At 41.9% G+C, this 21461-nt stretch overlaps 1 protein-coding gene across 1 annotated transcript; it reads left to right on the forward strand.

Annotated features, from left to right (window-relative positions):
* Positions 1 to 7917: 7917 nt before the first annotated feature.
* On the forward strand, positions 7918 to 15145 carry Kcnj2 (potassium voltage-gated channel subfamily J member 2). Its single transcript, XM_008850867.3, has 2 exons — positions 7918 to 8085; positions 13000 to 15145. The coding sequence occupies exon 2, from the start codon at positions 13224 to 13226 to the stop codon at positions 14505 to 14507; it is 1284 nt and encodes a 427-aa protein (XP_008849089.1). The 5' UTR covers positions 7918 to 8085; positions 13000 to 13223; the 3' UTR covers positions 14508 to 15145.
* Positions 15146 to 21461: the final 6316 nt, after the last annotated feature.

Below are 21461 nucleotides of genomic sequence, written 5' to 3' on the forward strand. Positions count from 1 at the left end.
TAAAAACCAAGCTTGGGTTATAGAAGCTTTCCTTCTTTGAAAGTGTAATTGAGCTCTTCAAAAATACTTGGCATTTTCTTTGCAGCCTGTGGCATATTTTTCCAATAATTAGAAGCTTGGCTGTCTGTTTTCTTTGATGTTAGTTTTGAAAAAAAGGTGGGGGGGCAAGTTGCATGATTGTTCTGGTCTTACAAGGAGATTCAACAGCAAAGACACTCTTGTAGAATTCACTTGTTAATTGCAATGGAATGTATTTCTGACTGTATTATGGAAGGGGCTATGGATGCTGAGGCATGTTCCCCTTCCCTAGTGGGCACTGACAGTGTCTATGCCTCCTTTTGAACCAGATATCTCCACAGAACTTTCTCTTGCCTCCTCCTGTCTTTCTCTTTTGCACAGTCTCCTTGTGTAAATGTCCTTGCAGGGCAGAGTCACTGAATAGCGTGTCCTGCAAAGCACAAGGCCAGTGGTAGGTTCTTGGAGAGTTCTCCATAAATGCTCACTTCCTGCTGACCTTCTTATTAATATTTCACTAGTCTTAGTAAATGATGGCCCTGAGCCTCCAGCAGTAAGACTTGCCTGACCCCAGTGGCAGCAATGACCGACCATACACAATAATTAGCATTTTACTTAGCTGAATCCTCTTCGATCAGAGACCTGTGCTGCTGGCAAGATGACCTGGCCTAAGAAGCTGCCATCCATCATTAGAGAGGAAGAGTGAAGGCTATAGGCCTCAGAGTATTTGATCGAAATTGTGCCCCACAGATAACAGAGATGAAGCAGGTGTTGTAATCACTGTGTTAAGAAACAGTAAAGTAAGGCTTGGCCCTGTGATGAACTTGATAATTTCAAAGTGTTAATTGTCTCATCTACATGAGATAAATGAAGCTTTCCAGAATAATGGCAGCAGAGCTAATTTACTAAATAATAACCTGTCCATTCTAGAAATGTGAGATTTTTTTTTTTTGATCTTTTTGAGACAGGGTCTCCCTGTAGCCCCAGCTGTCCTGGATTCACTATGGAGACCAGGCTGGCTAAGAACTCACAGAGATCCGCCTGCCTCTGCCTCCTGAGTGCTGGGATTAAAGGTGTGAGCCACTACACCTGGCTGAAATGTGAGATTTTTAAAGAAAATATCCACTCATTATTTGTTTTAATAGATTTGACAGAAAATAATGGTCTTAATAATGTATTAGCACATAAGCAATGAAATATTCATTGAATGAAAAAGTGCAATTTTCTTGAATGTGTGTGTGTGTGTGTGTGTGTGTGTGTGTATTCATAGTTATAAAAATACAGGCACTTCTTTACCCAGAGCTCTTCATCAAGTATTCTCTGTTAATAACATAACAAATATCAAGGCCTATAATTCCTTCACAAAAGCTAAAACAGAAGCCATAGATCCAAATCCTGAAGCTTATTTTTTAACCAAAGAAGAAAACTGACCAAGATAAGGTAACTTCAAATTCAGCATCTGTTCAAACTAATTTTAAGAAATCCTTAAAAATCCATCTTTAGATGTGTTAGATCACATTTTCTTTCACTTAAACATACATTTTTAACAACCTTTGTTATATAATTTTTCAGTCTTGTGCAGATTAAAATCAAGAAATTACACGCAGCTTGGTGGCAGCCTGATTCATGGCATACCACCATAAGAAAAAATGTGGCTCATCCTGACAGAGAAAGAAGGCTGTACAGAGGCCTAAGACATTTAGTCTAGTTATCGAACATAGGGAAATGGCTCTACTTTACTCTGATAGGCTCAATGCATTGCAAGTGAAATGAAATAGTATTTGAATTATTATTCAATAACATTGCATATACTAGGGAAAGTTTTGTTGTTGTAACAAAATACTTGACAAAAGCCAGTCTTGGGTGAATTTCTTTCACCCATTATTTTAGTGGTGTCAAACCATGTTTCTTGACTACATTGATCCTGTGCCCAAGGTGAAGTAAAACATGTCAGCTGTTAAGAAAAATGAATTTGGGACTGGAAAGCTGGCTCAAGAGTACCGACTGCTCTTGAAGAGGACCAGGGTTCGATTCCCAGCACCTACATGGCCGCTAACAGTCACCTGTAAATCCAGTTCCAGGAGATCCGATGCCCACTTCTGACTTCCACAGGCATTGCATGACGTGGGTGCATTTTCATACATACAGGCAATATACTCATACACATGCAATAATAAATAGATGTGTGTGTGTGTTTTATGAAAAACAATATTGTGAAGCTCACAGGTAAATGATGGATGGCGTTGAAAACAATCATTTTGAATGAGGTGAGCCACACCCATAGACAACCAACATACACTTGTGTATGTTAGCTTTGGATTTTTAGGTATGTGTGTTTAGTTTGGAATATCCACAGGGCTCAGCAAGTTAGTAAGGGTCCATGGGGTGGGAGGTTCAAGGAAGGCAAGATAGACCATAGTGGTACAGAGGAGTAAAAAGTATTAAGAGTATAAAGAAACAGGAAGGGTTAAGTGGGTGGGGGATGAGAGGGCAAGGAAAAATATGGGGAGGGATAACTAACATTAAAACCTTTGAAAAAGGCATACAGAAGCTTACTACTGGATAAACTTCCTAAAATAGATATATACTCATATATAAAAATAATTTAAAAATGAATTTACCTTATAATGCGGTCCAGAGGCTAACAAATCAAAAGCCCATTGCCTGGAATGGATTATCTTGTTTGAAGTTATTGGTCCATGAGGTTCCATAGACTTCCCTTCCTAATATTACAGTCTATTGCCAGTTCCCTTAGCTGTCCTCCAGAACTGGATGGTAAGATCCCATCACCAAATAAACCACAAACTTGAGTCATAGAACATGGAGAAACCAAGCTAATTCTTAGAGCCTCACCTCCACTGGCTAGCTGTGACAGTACTGGAAGGCGTTATGGACACTGTTAGAAGAGAAAAATAATCCTCAGTCTTATCCAGATGTGAACACTGAGATCTACAATGACCACAGGCCTGGGGAGGCATGCACATCTACTAGTGCAAACTGGCATGAATGTCATGGGAGCAACCAACCACTTTCTGATTGGATTGGAGGTCCACTCCACAAAACGAAACCCACCCACACCTAGCGTCATCATCGGGACCAAGAACCTGTGGCTAGACAGGTCATAGGCCAGATTATTATTATTCTGCTAAATGGACATAGCATCAAACTGACTCCTAGTGATTTATCCTTATATCCATAGATTAGCACACCCCTTATCTTTCATCAGAGAAACGTCTTTCCAAGTAGTAGATGGAGATTAACACAGAGAGCCACAACCGTCAAGGTGCAAAGGATAAGAGATTGTAGAATGCTCAGCCCTAAATAGGACAGCTATATCACAACCCCTCCTCTTGAGGTTCCTGGGTCATTACAGAAGAGGGGGAAGAAAGATTGCAAGAACCAGATACTGTGGATAATATAAGATAACAGTGTTTTCTCCGAACAACCAGGTGGTTGCACATGGGAACTCACAGTGGTTGTGACAGCATGCCCAAGACCTGTGCAAGCTAGACAAAATACCAGCCTGGACCAGGGAAGTGGGCAAGAAGCCCCACCCTAGCTGAGCAGCTATTGGCTGTTGTTAGCTATGGGGAGAGGGAAAGTCAGTTTTTTTAAAGGTGTGACCCCTGGTAGGTTGACCATGTTCCAGGGGATGAACCCACACTCAGTAGTATTTATGTAGCACAAATCAGATTTAATGGACTTTAGAAAGAATGTAAGGAAGGAAATGAACCTGAGTAGGCAGATAGGTTAGGGGTGGATTTAGAAGTAGATGTGGAAGGTGGTAAATATGTTCTAAATGCACTGCATGAAATTCTCCAAGAATTAATAAAAACATTTAAAAACAAAGGACACGTAGCATAGACTATTCATCTCAGATGGACAGGAAACAGAGAAAGAAGAAACTGGGGGCCAGATAAAATCTTCAAGGACCTGACTCCTCCCCCTGACCTAGTTCACCCAGCTAGATTCCACCTCCTAAAGTCTCTACTACTACTAGATAAAGAACAAACCTTCTTTATATGAGCCTGTGTGTGTGTGGGGGGGGATTTCACAACACTGAGGCACTATACGAGCCATGTTTGTTTTTTTTTAATAAGAAAAATGTTTTTCTTTTGTTAATTTCACCATTCAACTGACATTTCCTGAAGCTAACTTAAACACCTGGCTAGATGCAAGGGGACCAGGATATAAAGGTAAAATCGCACAGGAATGATCTTGAAAATCTACCTACTGTTAGGTAGAAACGAACATATGGGAAATATTTTTAACAGCATGAGAGGATCAAAACATGTTACATGACAGAGAGATTCAGAGTGTTGTGGGATGATCCATTAGAGAGCTGCATATAATAATTCGGTGAAAATAATTTCCAAACAAACAAGCTCCAGTCCTTAGAAAAGCCATTATGTAAGATGCTGTGTTCTCGGGATGCCAGATGAAAGAGGCACCGTGATATACGGCCAAAAAAAAAAGATTGTGGAACAAATCTCACTGTTACAATGCTTCTGAGTGGGTACAGGGGCCCAGTGAGGAGAAACACACAGCTACACACGTGATCACATGTACCCAGAAAGATGCAGGTATCATGGGCACATTAGGACATTAGCAGAATAAAGATGCACTGTTGCCTTCCGGCTTGCTCTCAGCATCCTCATCACCAACGCATATGAAAATATAGATTTATGTTGGCAGCACTGAATTGTTCAAGCATTTTACTTGTGCATTTCTTGTCCCCTGAAGTTCAGATTTTGAACTCCTCAGGATAACAAAAGTAGTTATTTAACAAATCAGTTCAAGTTGAACATGAATTAAACATTACCAGGACAATAAGTGATGGTGAATAAATTGTAAATCCAAAGCTGATTTCTAATAAATATTATGTCCTATGTCTTAAAATGCCCCTGTAAGTGGCTTGATCTAGCAGCAGTAGATGGCAAACATATCCTAACTTCATTTCAAGCTGATCTGCTGATCTGTTTATCATTTACAATTATTATTCTGAAGGTAAATGGCTCTTAAATGGAGTAAATATAAAAGTTAGGAACGTCTTACTTCCTTATGACTGCAACTTGAACTGCACATAGATGGCTAGTGAAAGTTTGAACATACACATTGAGATCTTTATATAAGTGAAAGGAAACAGTCGGTCTCCCGCTGAGCACCCTCTGTGGCACACAACCATTCACCATCAGCCTTGGGATCCAGAGTCTGACTAATATTTGGCTCTAATATTATAGGTAGCTGCTGTGGAAGGAATCAACAAGGACATAAATGTTTCCTTGGAAAAATTTATACACAGATAGATTGCAGCACCCAGCTACCATGGTGTCTAAAACTTTTTTTTTTCTCTAAATAAAGCCTGAGTCAGCCAAAAAAGATGAACTGACTAGAGAAATCTGCATCACGCACTGCTCCAAAAGAGCATATTTATTCAAGTCGTGATGCTTTGCACATTAGAATTTTCCTAATAGAGACCAGGTGAAAAGCCATTTATTTATTAACATGCACATTTCTGCTTTCTTTTTAATGGCACAGTGGAGCTATGCGATAACACCTATCATATTGCTCCTATCACACTTGTCTGATGGTTTAGTCAAAATTAAATCCTTTGTGATTATTTAGCTAAACAGTTAAGGGGAAATTGTGTTCAGATTGGGAAGCTGCTTTTGAAAAACCATATATTTACTGAATTTTCTCCTTCAGGATGCAAGCCTTGTGGCCTGTTATTCAATTGTTTGTCGGGGGCGAGTAGAGCTGGGGTCAGTGAGAAAGGCTGGGCTCCCTTTACTACAGTATTCTAGAGATAAATTTATATAGCCAACTGGAATCATGGAACGTCATGCTCATTAATTTAGGAATGTTTCTGTTCCATCAAGCTATCTTTCCTGGGTAACATTCATTTCACTTAGAGGAGAATATTAAAGTAAAACAATTGCAAGCCACATAAAATACTGCCCCATTTCTAGGTAACTTTTTTTTTTTTTTCAAACAGAACTCCTTACCTTAGTGGTGGTGGTGGTGGTGGTGGTTGTGTGTGTGTGTGGGGGGGTTTGATAGTTTAGCATATTCTTTGCTGTCTACAGATGCACTAACCCTGATCCAATGCAGTAGAAAAAATACATACATGATTTATTTCATTTATTCCCATTCAGCCCTAATATGGCTTAAAGGATTAATTTGACTTCCAACTTGTCCCCATTATTTGGCTAATAGAGAGTTAATTTATCTGTCTACAGATTCTTCTAGCTTCGGGCTACAGTCTGGGTTTCTCATATACTTGGTCTTCTTTACAGATTTAATTCAAGCTGTTTATTAATAATGCATGTCTTAATAGATGACAATGCAGACTTCCCTTGTGGGAGATAGTATTTCTACCTATGAGGCTTTAATAGGCAACAGTTACTAACTAACGACTTGGTCTACTACACAGTCCCAACAAATGAAATGCCATTTGGCTATCAAAACAGTCACAACTCGTGCATGACCTATTCCACACCCTCTTAAATGTCTTAGTCAGTGCTAGGAAAAGCTGCACACTTGCTAAAGCGGCTGAAAATCTAAGCATATTTCACTAGCACCTCCTAGAGGCCACGTGAGGATATGAGTGAAGTAGGTGGGTATCTGCGCAAAAAAATTGAATTGTTGGTTTCAAATCTCAACAAAAAACATACCCAGGCTGTATCTCTCAGAATACAAGCTATTTCGTGGAAGCAGTTTGGTGACTCAACAGGGTCTTTAGAGCCTGAACTAAAAGGCACGAAGAAGAATAATCATTAAACAGGCATTGCAAACTCTGCGGGGGAAAGAAAAAAAAAACCGACTCCTAATAACACTGTGTTCTTTCAAAGACCAAAGCTTCATTATGACCCCAGAGTAACCAAGAAATAGTATGCACTCACTTTACACACACGTTCACAGATTAAGAATTATCCGGATACAGCCCTGGCTAACTCTGAGGCTGGATTTAAGGTCTGCACGATCTTGCCTGGTTGCTGTGAAGGAGGGCTCGGAGGCGCTTGAGGGCAGAGCTGAGAGTCTGTAGGAGTTGCTGTTCCAGAGAATTCATTACTCTCTAATTGTTCTGATTTTAGATCAGCAGAGCATGCCGGGCGGTGGTGGAAAAAAAGATCGAGGGCGGAGAAGGCGAAAGGAACCAATAGCTTACTCCCCTCCCCCCACGCCCCGGAGAAGCCAAGGCGATATACAGTTTATATATACATAAGAAATTCACCCACAGGAGGAAAAATACTCCAGCTAGCAAGCAATCACAGCACTTCTGTGCGTCTCAGTCTCTCTGGGTTCTGTGCGCGGGTCCTGGGACCCTTTCCAGGTTTAATGAGCGGATCATCCGCGAGCTGCAGATTGCGCTGTGTGTTTCCAGGGGCTCTGGGTGGGAGAGAGGAGGGAGGGAGGGAGACGCAACCCCCTGATCTTGCCTCAAACCTCATTCCAGGCACTGGCACCTCGCGGGCCCTTGGAGGAGCACGCACAGCAAGCAGCCACCCTGGAATGAAAAACAGGGAAGTGTGGGGCTCAGAGACCGGTAGGAAGCCTTGCCCAAGGCCAGGCTGCAATTAGGAAGCCGCAGAAGCTGGGCCGCTGAGCTGCCCACCTGTTGCTGTCGCCGCTGGGCCGCGACTTCCTCCTCCCCAGGCTGGAGCTGGGCTCCCGGGCCAGGCTGGGAGGCTGGAGGAGGTGCAGGAAGCCGCGGCAGGTTCCCCGGCAGGCAGCGCCAGCGCCGGGGGCCGCGGGTGGCAGCATCCTCCTCCTCCGGGTCTGGGTTCCCGGGGGCCGGCCGCGCGGCCAGGCGCCCTCCGATTGGCTAGCGGCGGTCAGGGGTGGAGCCAGGAGGCCGGTATCTCCCGGACCGCCTCAAAAGCGCCCAGGCTATCGCCGAGCGCACTGGAGCCCTGGCCAGCGCGCAGCCTTCCCGGCGCCGGCTAGCTGAGTCTTGGGAATTCTCACTCGCTTCGGCGCACTCCCTTTCACAAAACCACTGGATCTTACAAGCTTCTGTAAACCCCACTTTCACTCCATGTCCCCATGCTCCTGTGCCACCAGCAACAGGTAAGGGCCGCTGCATTTCTTCCTTCTCGCTCTACTGTGTGTGTGTGTCCTGGGGAATGGACTCGCGCCACGGTCGCTGGTCCTCCGCTACCCCGCTGCTCCAGAGGTGCCCAGCTGTCAGGCTCCCCACGGTTTGGCGTCCCAGCTCACTGCCTATATAGTTTGTGTGCGCACCAGAACATCTCCAGAGCTAAAAATACTGAGACATGCTTGGAACAGTTGAGCAATAGAAACAGATTTCTTTGCAGCATCTGTTTGTGCTCACAACTTCCATCGCACCAGCTGTAGGGAGATACTGGGTTTAGAGACAAGGGCGAGTCTGGGGTGGATTCTTCTGCTACTTGGGAGTGGGGGGAGGAAAGAAATGTGATTGGGGAAGGAAGGTCCGTCTTGAGTCCTGGCCTCAGACCTTGGCAGCAAACCTTGAGCTTCGGCTTGTTCTACATCTTTGATTTTATTTACTTAATTTGTTTTTTTTTTTTAATTGGGGGGGGGGGAGTCATTGCTTTAAGTATAGCTTCGAGTTCCAGAGCGTCTTAAAGTTGCTTTGCTGATAAAGCAGAGTCCGAGTTGGATTTGAGCCTGAAGAGGGTAAAACTTCCCATCCCTTGTTAGTCTGCCCTAAGCACTTTGCTATTCTTAGTAATAATGGTGTAAATTCCTCCCTTGAAGACAACATGGTTTTAAGGAAGCAATGATCAAAACGACTTGATTCTGCAAGAACGATTGCATCATAACATGGACTCCTCATGACAGTTCTTATGTCGAAAAAAAAAATCGGCATAAGAAATGGGGAGTTCAATGGCTGTCTGTTTCATTCTGTCAGTAGAGAATGGGAATGTCAAAGATTTTCAAAAACTCAGAATGTTCCTGTCAGGAAAGAAAGGTGTTGCTTGAAAGTCTGCTTCCGATATGCAGAGAATGCACTTTTACCATTCCTTCTGTCTTTGTATTAATAATTAATAGGCTGTCAGGTTTCTTTTTGCTAACCACCTCTGTATGGGTACTCTGTGCCACCTCTGTGCTGTTCGCCTCTTCCTGCTCACACCCAAGTGTTTTAATTTTTATTTTCCATGATCCAGAAAAAAAAAAAAATCTGATGCTCAGTAGAGATAGGTTACTTCAAGTATGGAGGGAGGGGTGAGAGTCCAGGTCAAGGTCATCGCTCTGTTTTGTCTCCGCCCTCCCTTGTATTTTGGTGGCATTTTGTTTTATATTTATGTTATTGATACGTGTAAAGATATATGTTTCCCACTTTTGTGAATCTGACTTGATAAAAAGTCTCCATCTTTCAGACACTCCATATCAAGTCTCCGACCAGCTGTAGACTCCTTGAATAACTTCTGAGACATCTGAAAGACTGACTATAACTTTGCCTCAATACTTTGACCACTTCAAGCTTTCCAAAAGATGCAAATTTTTGTTTACGTGTGTGGTTTTCAGCATATGTAAATGCCCAGAGCTGCTGCTAGCATTGCTGTGCATAAATGTTAGAGGCGGCACTCACGTAGCTGGGTGTCCTCCCTCCCATCTCCACCTATCCCTCCTCCTCCCTTCTGTTTACTGAGCTTTGTAGAGGTTGCTTTGCAGCCCTGGGACTCACATAGCAACTTGTGCCCAGAGCACTCCGGCTGGTCCGCATGGCTGTCGCGTCAGCTGGGGAATAGCTGCTCTGAGCCCTCATTAGAGGACCTCGTTCACCCAGCACCTTTTCCTTCTGCTATTTCCTACCCTTAACCAGAAGCCTCTTTTTTCATGGTATATCAGAGATTCTCTTATGAGACATCATGATTCTCATTTACTCTTCCTATGACCTTTATACCTTTATGTAGTTTTTCATAGGTACCACTCAGTATTTCCTATACATTAAACAAGACGATTCTCCTGTTTCTACTGTTTGATCTCCTTCACCTTGTACTTATGCAAAGCTCTCTCGCCTTTAATGTCTACCTAAGATTCAGGCACTGAACTATTTTTTTCCATTACTTATGCTTAATTTTGGCTCAGCCTATAAATAGTCTTAACATGAACAGTACCACATGTAGCCTCTCAATTTCCCAGAAATACTTTCTACATCATTGGTTATGGCTTGGGTGAAATGATTATTTGTGTCCATTGAGTTTACAACTGGTTCCTTAAATATTTGGACTAAGGGGAATTTGCACATTATTCACCAAATCCAGTATCAACTCTCCAGAGCCGTAACCATGAAGAAGTCAGATCAGTGACTGTTCACTTGTATTCCTAAGTCACTGTTTCTCAGTATATTATTGAAATAAAATTTCATGGAAGGCCTCTTTCTTTTTAATGAAAGCTTTTTCCAGATGCTCATGAATTGGTGATTTCCACGGAGAGAGGAGAGGGAAAGAAAATTTTCTGCTTGCCTGAGGTCACTGGGACATGTGGGCAGGTTAACAGCAAAAGCATGGTGAAGTACCAGGGCAGGTTCTAGACTTAGCTATTGTAATCAGCTCCATGAATGTCTAAATACGTATATTGTGTATGCTCACATATACACATATCAGCATCTTTGGGGTGGGGAGGCATATCTATTTGACGTTGTGTAAATTTCCATTTTAGAGAATGGAAAAAAAAAAAAGCTCTTCTTTTTCCCTTTCCTGGAAGGAAAATGATAAAATTTGTAAATGGTGCTCTAGCATGTGGAATGAATTCTTCCATTAGCAATGGAGATGAGAATATAATAGCCCCTCAGCACAGACTGTTTGCATGATTCCAAATGGAGAAAGCTATTCATAGGAAGCTTGTATTGTGGGATTCAAACAAATGTCCTGGGGTCAACATTTTGGAGTCCTAATTCAGCCTTCAGAGGTCATAAGGTTGTTAGGTTCTGACTTGGAAAGTCAATCAGAAGGAACCTGAGTCTGTCTATGCATGGCCCCTAATGTGAAGTCTGAGAAAAGTATGGAAGGGAATTTTTGAAGTATGGAAGGAGATTTTTAAAAATTTTAGTTTATAGCAAAATATTTTAAAGTCAATCAAAACTCAAAGATATACTCTTTAAAGGGGATCCTTTGTCTCATCCCCATGTTTTAAAGGAAAGCACACATATGTTTGGTATTGTGCTACTGTCCCTCTGTACAGAAGTGTTTGGTAATATTACGTTAGCCAAATCATCTGAAAACACTGTTAATTTTTTCTTTCCCCATCCAGGATCTAGAATTCCGAGGAATATGATTCTTTATTCTTTTGTCCAAGTGCACACCCCTTAGGGAAGTAGACAAAACACGAAAGCAGGTGGAAGCTTGGGAAGGTACAGCTACGTCTTTTTATAAAGTAATTCAAAGGCACTTTCAAGTCGAGCATCATTTAGGTGTCAAAAGCCTGCCAAAATGTAACACACATTGCAATTTTCACAGATGACTAATCTCAAGAAAAATGTGTTGGGGCACATTCTTGCATAATAACTTGGATATATAGAGAGAGAAGACTATAACAAGGCATTTTTAAAGACAATACACCTTGCCTCTTGGTGAGGGGCTACATGGAGCCAGGGCAAGTGATTTGCTTTCTGTATTTGCAGCTGGATTGGCCGAAAATAGTTCTGTTCACTGATATATGTTCATGTGCCTTCTGGGGGAAAAACCAAAACTAGTGTCCTCTTAGCAGGCTGGGCTCCAGGAATTTCTAATCCTTTCCACCATTTCGTCTAGATACTTGCGATGGATCTGGTTGTTTGAAATGCTGACGCTCACTTCTAGGTTTTAGTTCTAGGCTGTACTGATATTAGTCAAGCTCTAGACTTCGTTAGTGCACATTTGATAAACACCTTGGACCTTTTTAAAGGCTTTTTCCCCTTTTTTTATTGTTAAGGAGGGGAGGTGGTTTCTTTGGAGCCAAGATAGAAAGTTAAAGCAAGTAGACACTTTTTACCTGGGGCAGATTGAGGCAATGAGAGAAAAAATGAAAACTGCTATTTGCTCACATTAACTGAAGGTGAGTGCCTTCTCCATAGGAACCTCTAGCAAACAACAGCAGTGGAAGTGAAAGTAAGCTGACTGGCATTTATGAGCTACTTTGATTACAAAGTTGTCTCTGTTTGAGAGAACACAGCATTGGACCCACATGAAATGAGTTCCTGCCTTATCTCAATCCGCTAAAGACCTGGGCCTTTGGCACAGAGGTGCTTACTTCCTACCCTGTCATTACACATGGCAATCCTGTCTCTGGAGAATTTCAGGACTCATATTGCTAGGCAACAGAATGGCTCTCTATCCCCCAGAGCAAATCTGCATCTCCAAGTCAGAATCTCTTGCATTCAGGGAGATGGTAGCAGACATTTCTGCACAGTGCCTACTTCAACTACACAGAGTGATGGAGCAAGACCAAACAGTATCCAGAAACTGGGGTCCATTTCACATGCTGCCACGGGCTGTCTGCTCAGCTTTATCCCTGAAACAAAATTGTCTGTGCCTGCAAATGTCCACCTTGTCACCAAGGGGTCAGACATTCTCCAATAATACATATGCAATTCAATTAATACCACGGTTGTATTGAAATGTTCTCTAGATATGCCCTACTTTTAAAAGCTTGTGACAAACCTTAGAATCAGAAAGACCTCCTTTTTTAAATAACTTGACAACCTAAAAGAACCTACACCCAAAGAATAGAATATTCTAGAATATTCCATAATGGTGGCAAAGTATAAGGGAAAAGAGAACTGGAATGTGGTTGAATGATTACCACAGATAACGAATCAAAGTTTAATGACTGTAATTTTAAATCAAACTTTGAAAGAACATTTTCAGGGGAAAGAGAATAACCGTACAATGCAATCCGAAGTATATTTGCCTGCACCTGCCTTTCTTTCTGTTCAGATAGGTGCGTTACCACCTTAGACAGTGGAATTCCTTTCAGAATGACTGTTGTTATAATGAGCACTCTCTTCTCTTGCAGGACTAGTTCTTTGGATGTCAGCTGAGTTACTAAGGTAATTCTGCATGTCAAAAGGCAAACCTTGGTAGAATCCCAAGTGTCTTGGAAGCCGCCTTCACTCTTCATTTGTTTTTTTCTTCGGTGTGTGTGTCTTCACCGAACATTCAAAACTGTTTCTCCAAAGGGTTTTGCAAAAACTCAGACTGTTTTCCAAGGCAGAAGCACTGGCGGCCACCGCTGAAGCAATGGGCAGTGTGCGCACGAACCGCTACAGCATTGTCTCGTCAGAAGAAGACGGCATGAAGTTGGCCACCATGGCGGTGGCCAATGGCTTTGGGAATGGGAAGAGTAAAGTCCACACCCGACAACAGTGCAGAAGCCGCTTTGTGAAGAAAGATGGCCACTGCAATGTTCAGTTCATCAACGTGGGTGAGAAAGGACAGCGGTACCTGGCAGACATCTTTACCACCTGTGTGGACATTCGCTGGAGGTGGATGCTGGTGATCTTCTGCCTGGCTTTTGTGCTGTCCTGGCTGTTCTTTGGTTGCGTGTTTTGGTTGATAGCTCTGCTCCACGGGGATCTGGATGCATCAAAAGACAGCAAAGCTTGTGTGTCTGAAGTTAACAGCTTCACGGCGGCCTTCCTCTTCTCCATTGAGACGCAGACAACCATCGGCTATGGCTTCAGGTGTGTCACGGACGAGTGCCCGATTGCTGTCTTCATGGTGGTGTTCCAGTCCATCGTGGGCTGCATCATCGATGCTTTCATCATAGGCGCGGTTATGGCGAAGATGGCAAAGCCAAAGAAGAGAAATGAGACTCTGGTCTTCAGTCACAATGCTGTCATTGCCATGAGGGATGGCAAGCTGTGCTTGATGTGGAGGGTGGGTAATCTTCGGAAAAGCCACCTCGTGGAAGCTCACGTCCGAGCACAGCTCCTGAAATCCAGAATCACTTCGGAAGGGGAGTATATACCCCTGGACCAGATAGACATCAATGTGGGGTTTGATAGTGGAATTGACCGTATATTTTTAGTGTCCCCAATCACCATCGTCCATGAAATAGATGAAGACAGTCCTCTATATGACTTGAGTAAACAGGACATTGACAATGCAGATTTTGAAATTGTTGTCATACTAGAAGGCATGGTGGAGGCCACGGCCATGACCACGCAGTGCCGGAGCTCTTATCTGGCTAATGAAATCCTCTGGGGTCACCGCTATGAGCCCGTGCTCTTTGAGGAAAAGCACTACTACAAAGTGGACTATTCGAGGTTCCACAAGACTTACGAAGTACCAAACACCCCACTTTGTAGTGCCAGAGACTTAGCAGAAAAGAAATACATCCTCTCCAATGCAAATTCATTTTGCTATGAAAATGAAGTTGCCCTCACAAGCAAAGAGGAAGAGGACAGTGAAAATGATGTCCCAGAAAGCACTAGTACAGACTCCCCTCCTGGCATAGACCTTCATAACCAGGCCAGCGTACCTCTAGAGCCCAGGCCCTTAAGGCGAGAATCCGAGATATGACTGACAGATTCCTTCTCTGGAATTTTAACTTCGTTACACAGTCTGCTGTTGGTCAGAGGCCCAAAACAGTTATACAGACCACGGTACTGGTCAAGAGGTGGGTGAAGGCAAGAGGCCACGAGAGACTAAAATGGCACAAGGATTTCCAGAAAAGACTGTAAGCTGGATGACTGACGGTAAAGCACTACGCAGGCCTCTGCGTGACCCAATGGAAGGCACATATCTGTTGTAGAATAAGTTATAGGGGTTTTAATGTATTGTTTTGTGTTTCGACAAAACTTGAATATGCAGGCAAGCCTTGGTTTGAGTATTTGACTTATCTGGATTGCTTCTCTTTAAGAGAACAAGAATGTTTTTAATGGCATAACAAAGGCAAGACTCTGCCTTAATTTTTTTGAAAAGCTGCTAACTACATGAACACAAATTGTATTTTTGTTGCAGTGTAGTTTACCTTTTGTGTAATTTAAAAAGTCAGTGTTGAACTTTGTTGAAAGCGTACAGTGTACTTCAAAGTGGCAAGTATTTGGCTATTACCTGCCAAAATGAGAGCCTGATGTTTTTGAGGCCAGTAATTTGTTTGCTAGAATTGATCTCTCTCTCTCTCTCTCTCTCTCTCTCTCTCTCTCTCTCTCTCTCTCTCTCTCAAAAAAAAATTGGATAGTTATTTTTTTTTTATAATTGCTCTCTCTCTCTCTCTCTCTCTCTCTCTCTCTCTCTCTCTCTCTCTCTCTCTCTCTCTCTCGTTACATAAGGGCATTATGTAACACTAGCCAAATGGTAGCCTCTGGGTTTTGTACTTTTCCTCTCCACGACGTTTAATGGGTAATCTCAAATTTAAGTCAGACTACCTAAAATGAATACCAAAGATAATGCACATTTTTGCACAGAGGAGCCGATACTCAACCGGAAACAAAGCCCCATAGGTTGTGTAGAAATGGAGAGATACTAACTTTGAACCTCAGCAAGATACTGATCAACCTGTTCATGTTGCACCTTAGAAAACAGAACATCAAACGCACAGTCTAATATATGTAGTGCATTTTCAATTGTGTTCTTGTGTGTACCTCCTTGTTTGAAAAGGAGGAGAAAAGGGGAAGTATGATTCACACTTGCATGTACACAGTATCAAAATCTTTTCCTTCCTGATAGGTAGTACTGGGCAGGCTTATGTATTTAAGAGAGAAATGGTAATACACACTTAGATCAGTCTTTCTGGACTTCTCTCATTTTGCACATTTCAAACTTTATTCCTTAAGATCAGATCTTGGTTGAATCTTTTTGGTATCCTGGTACTTTCTGAACAGATCCATCCAGCATAAAAGATGGATAGATTTCAGCTTCTGCATCTTGGTGTCACCTTAGGAAAGAGGGATGAGCCCTAAACTTTTCCTGATGCATCTGCAGTAGCGTCAGCATGGGCTCAGTTCTGCCAAAGCAGGGGACCAGGGTGTGGGGAAGAGCCATTTTTACCCAAGAATCCACCTCAAGAAGGAGGAAAAAGTTGTTTTTCAGTGGCAAAGGGTAGGAGTAAGAATGTCTCGGTATTTTAGGGTCTTAGCAATAAAAATATAACACAATTACAAGTTAAAGAGTTAACAGTCTAAGAAGGTCATTCTCCTGTGCACACTCATGATCATTGTGAGCTGATCATTGTATCTTGTGGAGCCCTAGAACAGCTTACCAAGGTTATTATTATTATTATTATTATTATTATTATTATTATTATTACTTTTGGTCTTTTTGAGACAGGGTCTCCCTGTAGACCCAGCTGGCCTGGATTTGCTATGGAGACCAGGCTGGCCTCGAACTCAGAGATCCGCCTGCCTCTGCCCCCTGAGTGCTGGGATTAAAGGCGTGCGCCACCATGCCCGGCAAAGGTCACATTATTTTATAGACGCCTCTTCTGCCTAGTTGTCTCCCTTTATAAAAACACCCCCCGCCACACACACACATCAGCCCAATAATGCAATTCTTCCTTTTTTTGTTTTAAAGTTCCTTCCTTATAAATTCTGGGACTTCTGACTCTTTTTCAACCGGAGTCTCAAAATCAACTCTCTGATGGTATTATGACCTGGTATGCCATTAAAAAACAGCTTGTTCTAGAATCACGTATTTTACTTCAACTGATGTGCTGGTCTCTGGCTCATGAGAAGCCTTATGCGGAGGGAGTGCCTGTAAAACCACAACAGTTTCTGTTGTTTTCACCTTTCCAAGTCAGTGGGTGTGAAAACTGTCGGTGTATTTTCATTGAAACGAGAGAGAGAGAGAGAGAGAGAGAGAGAGAGAGAGAAAACAAGTGGTTGGTTAGTGTACATCCATGTTTAAAAGTAGGGTTGGGAAGTTGCTTGAGGAGTTGGAGGAATTGTAGAAGGGAGAACACATAGAAAGGAAAACAATCTGGCCTTTGACAGTGACAGGCCACAGAGGGTTTCAGCTGCTGCTACTACAAAGTTGTGCAAAGGAAAAATAACCAAACCAAAGAGTATTCTGTGGAATGTAAATTAAATAAAGACGCAGTGGAGGGTGTGGGCGACTACCTGGGGGTACCCCCAAACACACAGTGCTACCACTTAAAAAAGACTTGAGTTCTTTGGAAAGGGGTGGACACAGGGGCAAGAAATAGGGAGGGAAGTCTTTCAACTTATTTCTTAAAAAGAGAAAAGAATAACATCTAAATTTTCTGGTGCATAGGTTTGTTTTTGTGTTTTTTTTTTTCAAGAAAATTTTGCAGAAGCTATGTTTTTAAAGTGTACATTTTATAAGATTTATCAGATATTTTCATATTTAAAGCCAAATGTAAATAGAAATCTGTAAAGGAAAATATAAAATGCCATAGAAAGTATAATTTCAGCAGCAATTTCTGAAAGCTAGCACCTATATGCTGCAGGTTAGCATGGTTTTAGCAGATATTTACCAGCCTTATAAGGTTTGTTTTGGTATGTTCCTCTGTTATTTATTTCAGCATGGACTGTTCTTATCAGAGCTTCTTGTAGTTATTAGCATTTTAGTAGTTATAAGCTTTAAATGATGTTTTGCTTTGTTTTGTTTTGCCAAGAGCCAAGACATAGGTAACACTTGGCATTTCTTGCTGCATTTTACCTTCAAATTATCTGTCTTCATTGACTGAGTCCCCTGAACTAGTGCACACGCCTGCCACTAGTACATGTGTGGAGGAACGCACCATGAACATCTGGGGTCAGTTCCCGGATGTGTGTTGCTTCTCTGATGCAGGCAAATCCCTCTAGGATGTATTCCCTTTGAAAGAAAGTTTGCCCATATCTAGATGGGCATTATATTTTTTTTGAGGGGGGAGGCATAGATTCCTGGTTATTCTATTTTTAAATAAAAGGTAGACAAAGCGAATTCTATTTTGATTATTGAGAAAGGAATAGTTTTCTATCCCTCTAAGAGTATACTTGAATCAGACATTTAAGGATGTCGCTATAGCACTGTAGTCATTTCCAAATTCCTAGAGAAAGTTTGTTGGACTTTGTTTTTGTTTTGTTAATGCATTATTTTTTTTCCTTTCACTTCCTTTCTCCCTGATATACTCCCTCCCTAAATCTGGATGTGTATTGGATGATCTCTGTTCCCCTAAATGGTGTTCCCCTTTCAGATAATAAACACTCTATAAAAGCAAACAGCTCATCCTAAGAAGGGGACAGAGCTCTTTTGTACTCTGTTTAATAATGTTAATGTGGAAAATTTTAAAGTGTTGCATTGTTACCTCCAAACCCACAACCTTCAGCAAACTAGAATTTTGTTTCTAGGAATATAAGGTTTCAGCTCCAAGCTCTGGTGAGTTGAACAATCCCAGCCTTTGGCCATCATAATAGCTATTATTTTCCCATTTGCCATCTTTTGTATCTAAAGTCTTCCTGTTGTACTGCACAAACCATGGATTGTACATATTTTTATATATTATGTCTTATTTTATTATTTCTAAATAAAAATTAAAATTGAAAATGAATTTGTGGAAGAATTATTGGACCTCTTCTATGATTACTATAGAAACATTGAAGTTTATGTTCCCAGACAATAGGGCATAAACCCTGGTCCTTTGAATGAATAGAGCCATAGAAATTGCTGGAACACACAGGTGCATTGGAGTGGCAGATTAGCTTAATCCAAGTTAGAGGAAGTCAAGCTTATATTTTGTTTTTGGACAGAATAGCTTAGAGAGAGGATAGAAAAGAGAAAAAAAGAAGAGAAACAAAACAAAATAAGTTTATATTTTTATTCTTTAATTATAGCAATTATACTTTATTGACTGCTACTGTGAGTAGGTTCTGCCTTTATACTAGATTATGTTATAATATTATATTAATTACTTTTTGAGGCAGGGTTTCATTTAGCTCACAGTGCCCTCTAAACTTTGCCTTTTGCTTCTTCCTACCCAACGCTGAGATTCTAGGCATGAGCCCCCAGGCCTGGCTATTTGGTGTAGAGATGGAATCCAGGGCTTTGTGCACCAATAGGTTAGGCCAGCCATCTACCAACTGAGCCACATCATCAGCCTCTATTTCATCTTATGCTTTTTAAAATTCAATATATTATTATTCCTTTGCCGAAGCTCAGGACTTTGAAGATAGGTACTGTAATGACTGAGAATAGATATTTTGATTGGGGCTTTTTGTCCAAATCATCAATGCACTGTTGTAGCTCAAACATAGTGACACACAACAGGCAAACAAATGAACTGCCTGTGTTTGAGCAGAGCGTGGGTTGGGGCTACAGGGAGCAGGCCAGATCTGGCTTGTGGTCTAAGATAATCAACTCTCATGACAAGTAAAGAAACCAGGAATGAATTTTAAACTAATGAATTACCGAGGTAGGATCTGAATTCAAAGTTGATCTGTTTCCAAACCTAGTTTACTTCACTAAACCATCTACTATTCTCACACATAAAGCCCCCTATCCTAGGTGGGCTCAGAGGAAAAAGGCCACTCCCTCTAACATATCAGGAATAAAATGTTTTCCAAAATTGGGAAATTGTAGGGAAAGTTGCAGTCTGACATGCACAAACCTTACTATTTCTTTCTTCTACAACTACCCAGAGAAACCTTTCAAACACATCTCTAAGTTCTCAGCAAATATTAAATGATTTAATCTTAACAGGAACCTTGTGGTGCCAGTGTGATCCCAGCATGAGAAACAAGGAAACGAAATCCTCTTTAGCTAAAGAGACTGCGCATTGATGAGAAGAAGCACTTTGCCCAGGAGCAGGCAGCTAGCAGGTGTAAGAACAGAGGCTGAGACCTGTGCTCTGCCGCATGGGCCTGTTCCTATAACCATTCCCCTCTGCTTGTCCTCTGGAGTTTGCACAGTAAGCATCACCATTTAATCTGAAGCCTTTCTCTCTCTCTCTCTCTCTCTCTCTCTCTCTCTCTCTCTCTCTCCATCTCCTTCACCTCTGCTTTCCCTCTGCTAAGGGCAGGCAGAGGATACTCCTGTTATTCTGAAGAGAAATCAAAGCATGCCATGAGAAAACCAGGCAGTTAGTTGATTGCATTAAAGACCCTACCTCTATTTCCCGTTCACTTGTATATATTCATATAGTAAAATATATACATTAAAAGAAAAGTCAGGGTGGAATTGCAGAATCATTTTGTGGCTCAGACCCTCTTTTGAATGGCAAACAAGGCTTCCAAGTTCCAGTCTTCTTAAGCAGAGCTGCTCAGATTACTTGTGAAGAAGGAAGCCTATTTTATTCCAGAAACTTCTACTATAGAGTTAGGGGAAGTAGAGTAAATCAGTTGGATGTGTTTTCCCAAAGCTAAAATCATAGGTATCTAAAGAAATACTAGCTCCACACAACAAGTCCTAGATGAAAAGCTCTGAGATCTCAGAAGCTTTTCTGAAAGTAGTTGTGTGTTGAATAGTCAGGCTCAGAGAGTGTAGTGGTCCCATGATTCTAATCACTGTCTGAAGATCATCCGAACAACTTCTTCACAAACAATTGACATCATCACAGGCTCATCCCTTTAATACACAAATGGAATATCAGAGTGCTTAACTCTGAAATTAGGTGTCCAGATATGTTGGTGTGCCTGAGCCTGGAGGGGCTTCTCTTCTGAGATGGGTAGTGTTCTGTGCCAGGATTTCTGCATTGGAAGCTGGAGACTGAAGAGAAGGTGGGTAGGGAGGGAGAGTCAAGAACAGAACGAGGAAGGGAGCGGATTAAGCCAGGTGAGCCAGATCCAGCACTAAATCCCAAGGATAGTTACAGAGAGTAATTATGTTTAAGTGGCTCTCTCCAAAGAACTGACATGTCTTGCCTTGGGGGCATTCATTGTCCTAGAGGAATGATTTTTCTTAAATTATAATTCTCTCCCTGGTTTAAAACAATGATATATAGTTAAGGTTTCTTTGGAAGACAGACACTAATGTACACCTTTCTCCTTGGTGGGATCTAGGCTCAAATTTCTTTTGTATCATGAAATCATCAACTGCTGTTTTATCCACTGACAGAAACCTCCTAGCACTATTTAGACTCTGCTTCTGATCTTCTGGGTCAAGGGAATCAGACTGATGCACAATGCTATAGAGGCTGTATATTCTCATGCCCTGGGTGATATATATTATGCACCTTTTCATGTTGTAGATTATCAAATGATTCTGTTTGACTAGCAGCAAAATAAGAAGCAGGTCAGAAGGTTCAAGTGAAACTGGAAAGAACTGGATCAAACACAGGGGGTTTGTGGTAACTATCCTCATTTCCAGAGAGCTTTCATTCCCCTTGCCTCCCTTTCCCTTCCCTTTCACCCTCCTTCTTCCCTTCCCCTTCCACCCGTACTTCTCCCTTTCTTCCCTTCCTTTCCTTCCCTTCTGTCCCTCTATCTTCTCCTCCATTCCCTACCCTCCCACCCTGTCTTCCTCCCTCCTTCCTTCCTTTCCTCCATCCCTCCATCCTTTCTTCTTCCTTCCCTTCCTCCCTCCTTCCTCCTTCATTCC

Source organism: Nannospalax galili, unplaced genomic scaffold, assembly GCF_000622305.1.
Source record: "Nannospalax galili isolate Female #2095 unplaced genomic scaffold, S.galili_v1.0 scaffold145, whole genome shotgun sequence".
Taxonomy (NCBI): Eukaryota; Metazoa; Chordata; class Mammalia; order Rodentia; family Spalacidae; genus Nannospalax; species Nannospalax galili.

Excerpts from the sequence above, each read along its gene's own strand:
- Kcnj2 (XM_008850867.3), top strand. The coding sequence starts at position 13,224 with ATGGGCAGTGTGCGCACGAACCGCTACAGCATTGTCTCGTCAGAAGAA.